This window comes from Mya arenaria, chromosome 14 (assembly GCF_026914265.1).
Source record: "Mya arenaria isolate MELC-2E11 chromosome 14, ASM2691426v1".
NCBI lineage: Eukaryota > Metazoa > Mollusca > Bivalvia > Myida > Myidae > Mya > Mya arenaria.
In genome coordinates, this window is record NC_069135.1 from 5,864,669 (window position 1) to 5,876,838 (window position 12,170).

Below are 12,170 nucleotides of genomic sequence, written 5' to 3' on the forward strand. Positions count from 1 at the left end.
TTGGGATATTGTTTAATAACTTCTATACCCTTCATTCAATTGACTTAATACTTCAAACAATTGTTCAGGACCATCACCCAATGAGGTTACATAACTCCATATCCTAAATGCAAGTTATGGCCCCTGATTGACTTAGGTTAAAGTTTTAGGCAAGTAAAAGTTAAGGGCAAGTTGGGATTTTAATACAAAAAACTTCTATACCTTTCATTCAATGCACTTAATAAAATTCAAAATTATTTACGACCATCTAACAACAAGAAACATAACTCTGTTTTAAGCCTAAATACAAATTATGGCCATTGATTTTTTTTATTTTTTTTTTATTTTTTTAATTTCCTTTGAAAGGCATATTTGTATATATTCTTAACCACATTTTCATAATGTTATTTGAATGACTTGCATCATTGTTTGGGCGGGCTGGTGGGAGGGCATCATCAAAGTCACCTTATGTATCGAATAATTTTAGTTAGGTTTGACATAAAGCGACCAAACTTGGTATTATTAAACCGTTATTGTATTCTAAGTCAAAGCGGCGTAGGCTAGCGCGCTGTCTTATGACGGCTCTTGTTTTTATTAAGAAATAACTGAGGATGGTCCCTGAATAATGTTCCTCTTAAATTGTCTTCGACTGTACATTTTACTAAGGGTTATTCTATTTTCCTGGGAAAATGTTGTAATTCTTGTGAGATTTCTGCAGGCGATATGTTCTCAGAGCAGATCATGCTCTATAAGTCAGAAAAAGGAGAAAAAATCAAATCTCCCTCTTTGACTGTCTTCCAGTCCACAGTCTGATTACATGCTGGGCATAATAGGGGGACAATTGGTGCTCCTGACAGAAAGATGTTAGTCACTTCTTCATTCTGGTTTTCTAAATGACCTGAAACAAATGAGTCCATTCTTTGTGAATGACAGCTTGATTGGTCAAATCACATCTTGGACATAGGAGCTGCCTGCTCACAGACAGTATAATTAAAGTCGGGGATGTAGGAACGCTGTTTTTTAGCTGTATATTGTTTGTCTTAGTAAAATAATGTTTGGTCTAGACAAATAGGAGATTTGTTTGTATGTTTGATTCCCAATGTCATGTCACTTCAGAATTATGGCAGTGAACATGAAGGCAAAAATGTCCAACTGATCTTGGCATCTCTTACATATGATATTATTTTATTTGGAACTGGGTGGAATGTCAAGAGAAGACCAATTTGTTTGACCTGGGACATCTTTAATTCTTTTATTTGTCTTTTTCAGAACCACCCCCTCAACGTTTCACAAGACGGAAATCAGGTAGGCTGTCATTTTGGTGATGAAATTGTATAAATTGCAATAAATTTCATACGTAAATAAATGGTCAATGTTTACCAGAAGCCTCAAGTCATATAATACTGCAGGAATTTTCTGTAGGTATGATTTTGCAAGTACATTCCGTAGATATTATATCTTTGTACTTCCTGTAGATATGGTATCCTTGGTTTTTCTGTAGATATGGTAGTACAGGTATGTTATGTAGTCTGTAGATATGATATTGGAGATATGTTCTGTATATGTGATATTGGAGGTATGTTCTGTAGATGTGATAGTGGAGATTTGTTCTGTATATGTGATATTGTAGGTATGTGCTGTAGATGTAATATTGGAGATATTTTCTGTAGATATGATATTGGAGGTATGTTCTGTTGATGTGATATTGGAGATATGATTTGTAGATGTGATATTTGAGGTACGTTCTGTAGATGTGATATTGCAGGTATGTTCAGTCGATGTGATATTGCAGGTATGATCTGTAGACGTGATATTGGAGATATGTTCTGTAGATGTGATATTGGAGGTATGTTCTGTAGATGTGAGTATATGTTCTGTAGATATGATATTGGAGGTATGTTCTGTAGATGTGGTATTGGAGGTATATTATGTAGATGTGATATTGCAAGTATATGTTCTGTAGATGTGATATTGCAAGTATTTTCTGTAAATGTGATATTGCAAGTATGTTCTGTAGATGTGATATTGGAGATATGTTCTGTTGATGTGATAATGGAGGTACATTTTGTAGATGTGATATTGTAGGTATGTTATGTAGATATGAAAGTACAGGTATTTTATGTAGTCTGTAGATATGATATTGGAGGTACGTTTTGTAGATGTAATATTGGAGGTAAGTTTTGTTGATGTGATAGTGTAGGTATGTTATGTAGATATGAAAGTGTAGGTATGTTATGTAGTCTGTAGATATGATAATGCAGGTATGCATGGGTGAAAGTTTTCCGGTTTATGCCGGATTTGTTTTTTCCTGATCCAGAGGGGTCGTTTTTCCAAATCGTGTAAATCTGTTGAGATTTTCAGAGGGGGGTTAGGGGGTATGACCCGACTCCTCCTCCGAATTTCGATCATATTTTGCAGAGGTCAACAATAAGTCCGATAATACAACCTCCAGTTTTGCGATCCAGCAGGCCCGCTTGAGCAAGTGCGCGATTTTATTTCATTTACGGAGATAGCCGATCTTTTTGTTTGATTACGACCAAACAGACTCGGTATGAGATCCACATCCATCGAGAATCGCCGAATCGTAATTCCAACAAACAGAGGTCGAGGAAAACCCTATATGTCATTCGTGTGAAAGGATACTTTTAATTGGCTTACTCGATTTTGCCCTCCAATGAAATAGCGTGTCTTTTGTTACTTTACAACCGCACATAAAGATGGCCGACATTGTTATTATTAGCAACTGTCATTCAATGCAGACGATTGTTGATCAAACAAAATAGTTCTGAAAATGAAGTTTTTGCGAGCGAGTTATAATACGAAGGACTTAGAAAAGGAAGTAAAAAAAGTGTGAGGTGGGATGTTTGTCTGAGGTTGATAAAAACGGTGATAGATGGGGAAATCACTCTGCGGATCGTAATCATTTGGCGAAGAAATCATGTGTAAAAACCAATCATGTAAATACAATTTATTATTTATAGTTTGTTTTGGTGAATAAAAAATTGTCCTTATAAAAAGTAACATTTTTGAAATATTGCATTTCACTTACAGTAATCATTTTAAAAGCCAATCCTTGCCAATTAGGTCTTAAATGACTGACATGACACTTATCATGTAAACATACATGTCTGGTAATCTGGTAAACAAAAAAATTCAGGTTCTTCCTAGGTCCTCCAAAGCATCAAAGAGGACTGAGTCTATCAAAGATCGGGTTGCAAATGTCAGGGCAATCATAACAGCATTCATGAGTGAACACTGTTTATAATACAGTATTGCAGAAGACCTGTTGAATCTTGCCAAAACTCTGAAAAAGGCAAAAAGGCGTTAGAAAAAATGTGGATGAAGGGTTCTGGGGAAAGGTTTTCAAACTTGAGAGCTTCAACCAACAAGATATCCAGCATTGAAAAGACTGGCTTTGTCATTGTTGACAATATTTAGCCGGCCATTGGTTGAATCTAGCTTCAACATCATGGATGACATTGTCGAGGACAGAGCATGCCTTACAGTTGAAAATTATGAGGCTATCGCCATCATAAAGACAACACTTAGGAAGAAAAATGAAAAAAACACCACTATGAAGGTTGATGCAAGGATGAAATGTGCATGTATAAATGGCTACAGTGGATACAAAGCATTTTTAGGGAAAAAAGAAGCTGCTTAAGCAGAAGAATATGTAGGAAAAACTGAATGCTTCCCTGCAGCTTCTCAAAACTGAAAAAGCAAAAATGGTTGCAAAATTACACAGACTGACCAAACAGACGGTGCTTAAAAGGAAACGAAAAAATGAAAGTGGTAGCAACAGTCAGAATAAGTGGAAAAGCTTCAAACTTGGTTGATAAATGGTTGTTAAAAGAGTGTTGACAAAAGCATCAGTTTAAAATATTATTAGTTTGTTTGGTCTAAATCTTATTATAAATAAATGAAGAAATTTTACCTTATACTAGTTGTGACTCATGTGTTATGTTATCATATCAAAATTTAAAGGATTCACAAGTTGCTTGAATTACTGTGAAATCGTTAATGTTCGTGGGGCATAATGTTCGTGGTTTTCGTGGGTTAGGTGATCCACGAATTCAAGATCCCACGAAATAAAGAACCTTTATTCACTTTTTCAATTGTCATGTTATGTACATACTCTAGTTTATTCGTACCAGAGGCCGCAGTATACAGCGTTAATATCCGTCTCAGTGAAAAAAAATTGTGAAATTTACCGCCGAATAACGGCTGTTTCCCCTCACCGATTATCGTCCAATTTTCCCAAAAAATAGTCATATTTTCCAAAAAAAAGGTAATTAATTCCCCCCAGAAATGAATAAAAAATACAAATATGAATTGTGCTTTTTGTTTTTATTTCGTAAAACAATGCATTTTAAACACGATGCGAACGCGCAACAATAGCAGGAACCGGTTCGATCCGGGATAAGGCCCGTGAAATACACCGTTTCTGATCATCATCACCGAGACGCAAGTATTTCATCTAATGACACTGATCAATTTGTTTACAATTTACGACGTTTTGACTTCAACTTTCCGGCAAATAATAACATATAATAAGTGATAGCATTACCTTATAGCAAAATGTAACATTCAACTTAAAAGTTTAATCATAGATATGTCACATAATAGCAAATACTACGTTAAAAGACTCACAAAAGTGTTTTTTGTTACTTATGTATGATTTCAGTGTAACTTTGTTTATTGTGTTTTTATAAGATCTTGCATTTAATTAACATATCACAAGAGCAGAAAGCTGAAATTGCAATTTGTTTGGTGAGAAAGTGATAATGCTTAATAGGGATCATTTGGCACAAAAATAATGTTTTACATGTTTTGATGATAGTAACTGTCATTAAAGAGTGTTGAAACAGTTTTAATAGGTGTCTTTGTTACTGCATGGTTATTTTAAATGACCATTTTAATGTTCATTGTATTTTCCCAATTTTGGGAATTAACGTGCTTATTTTCCCAATTGTAAAGCCACAGGTGGTTTTGAAAATTTAAATAAAAATCACTGCGTCTCACTAATATCTTACTATCATTGTTTTGTTAATATTATATCTGCCTTTTACAAATTATAAACCAAATCATTTAAATGTGTTTTTATGAACCAAATGACAGAAGCACGTGCCTAAACGTGTGCTGTTCATGAAAATCTTCAGGTTTACAATAAAGATGTGAGTGATGAGTGTCGGTTTTCGATTTTTTCTTTAATCAAATAATTAATCGATTACAATCGAGGCTACTGAGCACCCACCGTGACAATGTACAAAACCACGTGTTCATTATACTTATTAAACAAAAACGTGTGAATAAATATTGAACTGATTTTATATGAAATAAGGTAACATTCAAACGTGATTGAATTTGTAAACATCAGCTATCTTTTGGGATTGCTTACTCAAATATACGGACCTTCTCGGTGTTTTCACAGTTTGCAAAATTCTTAATTGGCATTCAATGGCTTCACCTATCCGTATCTATGATCAGGGTACATTCTTCTTTTATGACCTTAATTTCCAATTTAATCAATAATTGACATGGGTATATGCAGAAATTGGCATGTCGTACCACTTTAGCGAGTGTCATAAACCGAGTGACTTAGAAGACGGAAATCACGGGCCAGCGCGTGGAGATAATCTAGGACGATAGCAGTTTCGATTTTTAAAAAAAAAAATTAAAAACCACGAATTCAAGTACCCACGAAATTGTAAATTTTCGGCAAACCACGAAATTTCATGCCAACGAATATACAACGAATATAAATGATTTCACAGTAGTATATAATAGGTCTACTCTTATTGTAATGATTGTGTCTATGTATGACAGTTATATGTACAATTTAGGCTTGTTGATACATTTCCTACCAAACCAATCAGTTTAGGAATAAAATTCATTAATGGTATCATTTTCTTGTATTAATATTTTTTTTCCATACATTAAAGTAATTTAAGACGGGCTTCATTTGTATTTCATAGTCAATTTATATATGTGATATTGCAGGTATGTTCTGTAGATGTGATATTGCAGGTATGTTCTGTAGATGTTATATTGCAGGTATGTTCTGTAGATGTGATATTGCAGGTATGTGCTGTAGATGTGATATTGCAGGTATGTGCTGTAGATGTGATATTGCAGGTATGTTATGTATATATGATATTGGAGGTATGTTATGTATATATGATATTGGAGGTATGTTCTGTAGATGTGATATTGGAGGTATGTTCTGTAGATGTGATATTGCAGGTATGTTCTGTAGATATGATATTGCAGGTATGTTATGTATATATGATATTGAAGGTATATGTTCTGTAGATATGATAATGCAGGTATGTCATGTAGATATTTTATGCTTATGTTACTTAAAAAAAATAAAAGCAGCAATGTTAAGGCTGCGAATGGTTTTTAGATGTGTGAATAATGATAAAGTCCATGTTCTTATAAGTGCCCATGCATCTATTTCCAGTGTCAGCTGAGAGATATGACCCTGAAGCTGATGATGAGGAGCCTGATGAAAAGGTGGGGTCATTTTACTGGACAGAAAGAGTCCAGGAATTGTCATAGGCTTGGTGTTGTTGTTTGCAGCATCCTGTGCAAAAAATAAAAAGTTTGCCCATAATTTATAAACACTCAAGCATATTTACATGAAACTTAGTGCACATGCTACCCTTTCAACTACATATGTGTTACATCACCCATTACTCAGGCTTATAGTTTGTTATGAAGTTACATGTATGCTCATGTTTATTTTTAAAATTGTTGATGAGGAAGGAAGTTTGAGTGTTACAGTCTAAAGGCAATGTAGCGCCCTTATTTCCTAAGGCAAAAAATATATCTATTTTTTAATGATGTTTTGATTACTCATTTTATAAAGCAAAGAATATAAAATCTTCAAATCGCTAAGATATCAATTAATTGCTTACTGTTTTAACTGGACAGGTTTATTCATCATGATGTCACATCAGGGATAAATTCTGTCCTTGGCCAAGGTCAGAAACTTGCTTGTATACACAGTTTCCAACAAAACTGTTTGTTGTTGTACAATACATGCAATTAACAAATTCAGTCTATAAATGAATCATAAAATAGTTTTTAAAACAATCAGTAAGAAGTTAAGAAAGGTAGTTTAACAATGTGATGCTTACTGCTGGTGTAAAATTATATATTTATACATTTATGCTAAAGACCAGCAATATAATAAAGTTAGTATGGTCAGGGCTGGATATTTGTCACATTTTAAGGGGTTAACTCATCATTACTGCAGTTAATATTTCTACCTTGACCTTACACAACAAATGCTCATTAGCTACCTTAATGTGTCCCAGGAGGTTTAAATAATTTTCTATTCATAAGTTACTTATTCTCAAATGTCTGTACTTGTCTTAATTACATGTAGTCTAGTTGACATGAAAAAGTACTTAATTTTGTAAAAACAGTAGGAAAGCTATTTTTTCAATATCTTTTTCGACGAGAAACACATGTGTATATCTTGTGTAACATTATTGTAGAATTAAATCATAATGTAGAATGCAGGAATGACAATGTTCTATCTAATATTTGTAAGCGTCAAATGTTGTATTCCAGATTGTTAACCCCAAAACAGATGATCAGCGTTTACGGTTGAGCGATGCGGTCAAACCAATCTTCCTTTTCCGATCTTTGGATCCAGTAAGTAAAAATGATCATTTAAATATTCATAGTAGTTTGAAGGTCACAATTACAAAATCTACACATTTTTGTTGCTACTTGATGACATGTGATCTTGCCTTCAGACACCTTTCCTTTTTTTAATATGACAACAGGATTTTTACCCCAACACTAAGAATCAGGGGGCCATTTCATTAAGAATTTTGTCCTATCTTCAATTATCCTAAATATGTAAAAAAGTCACAAATTGCAACACTTTGATATTTTTTTTATCCTCAATTTTGTGTTATTTTTAATACTGGCCTTAGTTCTATTCATATAAATATGTAGCAAAATAACAAAAACATGTCACTAAGATTATTTTAATTTACCCCTAAAATCAACTAAGATCTTGATTGAAATGGCCTCCTGGAGAATAGCTTCCAATACAGACAAATATGTGCAAAACATAAGTTGTGGAAACGAAAGAACACTATGTTGAAAATTGCCTAAATAGTAAAACAGTGTGAGGACAAAGGGGGCATGGGGAACTGGCCCTCAACTTAATACCTTGGGAATAACTTACATCAAAATTGGCATTGCTTTACCCCTGGTTATGTTTAAATTGAGGGCTTCATTAAAGGATCATATTTATGTAGTAAGCAATGTTGTTAAGATATAGTGAATCTATCGTTTTTGTTTGCTCATCTTAACTCATGAATATTCTGACAGCATTGTAGGGTGATCATGTATTAATTGTATTAATACGTGTAGACATTATTGATAGCTGGACATTAATAACACGGTCACATAGCAAGCAAGCACTGATTACACTCGACCTTGTCTTTATGCTAATTGAATTTTTGTTTACCTTTGTCAGTAATTTCTGGACAGCAATCATGGTTGAATATTATATTTGATTAAAACCATAAACCAATTTTTTTATTACTTTCATTTCATTGCAAGTTTAATATATATCTGTGTCGTCCTAGTTTTTGTCTTCCTATTTTGGCAAGAAAAGTATTTGAAAATAAAATTACTAGCTGGAGGAAATGAAAAATCTGAATGATGATTTGCTTTTCTGCACTTGCTTCAGTGTTTTTCTCAACCTTATATTAGGCACGATTTGAAGTTAAAAAAGAATATTTTACTCCCTAAAGTCGGAGCAAAATCATATCCGAAAAAATAAAATATTTTGTCTATTTTCTCCATTGCTTTGTCAAGTATTGAATAACAATGTGGATTTATCATGGAATTTACAGTAAGCAATGATATCAGCCCCATTTCTTCTAATAATCAGTGTTTTAAAATATGGTCACAATTATTTTTGGTATTATCACAAGTGAAGGTAACATTCATATGAAGTTGAGTAAAACACTGGGCTTTAATGTTTTCAACCCATTAATCACCCGGAATGTCTAATACGGTGCCAAATCTAGTGTTAGGAAGTGGGAACAAATCCTGGCTCCCTTGACAGCTGTTGTCTGTGATTTATAACCTTTGGGAGTCTAGAACAGTCTGTGCAAGCTCCAACAAATAAATAGTGGTCTTCTTAGTAGGGTATGGGAAGAATTGCTCACTTTAATTCCTACACATTAAACTGCAGCAAATGGTCATTATTTCTGGTTAACAATTCTTTGGTATACAAAGTTATGGAATTTTGTGTAAGCTGTTACAAGTATTGAATAGTTGTAAAGATGTCACTTGTTCATATTTGTTAATGGAAGACAAAACATGTACAAAATAATGCTGTTTACAAGTTACTTGTGGATTTTGTTTATAAAGTAAGACTATAACTTTGCCAATGTTTTGTTTATTGATGCCAGACTTGGAAGTTGCTACACAAAGTTAAAAACATTTATTTACATGTGAGAGGGTAATGAATTCGTATGTTTACTGCTGTCATTTGAATATTGACCATCCCCAGTACAGTGATACATTGCCATAAAAGCATATTATGTTGATGCGATCTTTCTGCTTCTAAGTGAATAGTGTATGGATCATAGCCAGTGGACTCATGCATTACCAAATCTCATGTTTTGTGGAAGTACATCAACTTATGCATGACATTTATTGATACATTGCAATGAAAGGAATGATGTATCTAGTTAAGTCTTTATGGTATTGATTCCGTGCAGTGTCTACTTGGTTGGTTTTGGTTTCCTTTGCAACATTTATTTTCCAAAGATTGAATTGATATAAGTTATCATCTTGATATGTCAACAAAGCGGGAACTGTAACTTGATGGAGAATATGGATAGTTCGTATCCTTACCACAAACGGGATTTGGACAAGTGGTCCACAATTAAGATTTTCAAGATGGGAGATTTGATTGTACTCAGCTTATGTTTGTGTTGAAAAGCTTTCACCATGTGGTCATTGACAGGCGGTAGCAATCCATTAAAATTCCTATACATACTTAAAGAAATCATGTTTATTTCATTGATTACAACCAAGGAGTTAATACTATTAAATTTTAAATGTGTATAATATTAATAATTTTCAATATGAACTATAAGGATTACTAACTTTACCAGCAATTTTGAAAATAAACTGAGCATGATAAAACATTTGAACCATTGTTCCATTTTTTAATTACTCTAAATAGAATTTCAAGTACTCTTAATTACAATCCTCCTCCTGAAAGCCTTAATCAAGTGCCATGTAGTTTTGTCATCTCATTTTCATCTTCTATCGATTTTAAAAGGCTTCCATTTCTATATATATTATATTTTCAGGAGCAAATGCACTGTGTCCTAGATGCCATGTTCGAGAGAAAGGTTTGTTTGGCTGGTCTAGCCCTGCAGCTCTACAGACTGCATTAAATCTATAAGTCTTCGCAATAATGGATTGGACTTATATATGATCCGAATGGAGTGGTCTAAAATATGATCCGAATGGAGTGGTCTAAAATATGATCCGAATGGAGTGGTCGCTAATTCGATCGAAAACATCATAATTACAATTCATTTGCCACACCATGTATTGCATGGCCAGACAAACGCTGTGGTTTTCCTTGTATTAATGCGATTAATTATGTAATGATTTAGTGCACATACAATTGTTTTAAAACTGGCTCTTCATAAGAAGCTAAACCTAGTTGTCCTTACGCTATTTAATCATAGAAAGCCTCAAAAATTAGTTTTCTCGCACTGTGCTGAATAATGATCATCATTCATCATAATTAAAATTGTTTATAAATGATCTGGTTTTGTAGGTGACAGTTGGGGAGCATGTGATAGACCAAGGAGATGACGGGGACAACTTCTACGTCATTGATAGGTGAGACCAACACTGACAGTTCTGTACACGCGTCATATATGTATATGTTCATGCATGGAGCTAAGGGGCCATTCCATGCATGAAAATTCAGCTGTCTGTCATAAGAACACAGAGAGCATTTAATGGTCATGGTCAATGTCAAGGTCACCTGACATTTAATTATCAGTGTCTCCGTGTCTGTGCAGGTTAATGCAAATATGTAGTTTTGCTGTTTCCCAGTGTACGTTATTGTTGTCTGTCTACTTGTTCTGATAAAATTTACATTGTTACTATGGAAAGTGTTTCGAATCTCTTCTTCTGTATACATACCTTTATATTTGAAAGAGTTTGACATGCTCCCAAATATGACTGCTGATATTTTGTTGTCTGACAAGAACATCATGTTGCGTAATTAGTGTTTGAGAATAATGTTTACTGCCTGTTTTTGTTGTTGTTTTTCTGGTGCAATTCTCTTGTTGTGTTCTGTTGGTTATTATTTAAGGATCTTTTGTCAATAGTTTTTCTGTTTAGAACCTATGGCATAATAATTATTGCTGTAGAAATCAAGTCCATCCAAGGGTCCTGTAAGAATGTGTTTTTGCCTATTCTCAAAAGATGTTTTCCAGGAATTTTGCCTTAATATTGTTATACAAAAGTCCTATTCTTTTAAAAGTGAAAATGCAAACCTTTTCAATTGTTTACTAATTTCTTTACTGTAAAAAGACAGCAGAATTAATTGTAACAGCTCAAAGTTCATAGTTTTATATACGGGATTATGTTAATATCTTAAACCTCATGACCTCATGTAGATGTCCAATTTTACCTCTATCAAGATTACAGTGAAGACTTTATATATGTCTCAAAGGCTTTTGAAAACATTCATAAGGAAATAAAACACTTGAGCGATGTATTATGCAAATTGAATTGAACACTTCTCGGTTGATGACAGATTTGTGAGACAACCTGACTTTTAATTTGGTAGAATGAGACTGTTAAATAGTAATTTGGTAGAATGAGACAGTTAAATAGTAATTTGGTAGAATGAGACAGTTAAATAGTAATTTGGTAGAATGAGACAGTTAAATAGTAATTTGGTAAAATGAGACTTCGGATATTTTATATCATGTACAGGCATCTATGCCAAAAAAGGAAATTGGTGATGCTTTTGCTCAAGGTTTTTTAATAGAATAAAAAAAAAACACACACTAATATATGGTTAATAAAATACAGAGTCTAAACTTGATCCTTTCTATTCAGTTCTGCTTTTAAAACATACGCAATATTAATTCTTTATATTTTTCAATTTT

The 12,170-nt window shown here is 33.5% G+C and overlaps 1 protein-coding gene across 1 annotated transcript in view; it reads left to right on the forward strand.

Moving 5' to 3' along the window:
- LOC128217109 (cAMP-dependent protein kinase type II regulatory subunit-like) overlaps positions 1 to 12,170 on the forward strand; it is a 45,439-nt gene that overhangs the window by 13,330 nt on the left and 19,939 nt on the right. Inside the window, exons 2-6 of the mRNA XM_052923991.1 lie at positions 1,249 to 1,284; positions 6,443 to 6,495; positions 7,561 to 7,644; positions 10,341 to 10,382; positions 10,820 to 10,884. Of these exons, the coding sequence (XP_052779951.1) occupies positions 1,249 to 1,284; positions 6,443 to 6,495; positions 7,561 to 7,644; positions 10,341 to 10,382; positions 10,820 to 10,884 (280 nt within the window). The remainder of the gene's footprint in view (positions 1 to 1,248; positions 1,285 to 6,442; positions 6,496 to 7,560; positions 7,645 to 10,340; positions 10,383 to 10,819; positions 10,885 to 12,170) is intronic.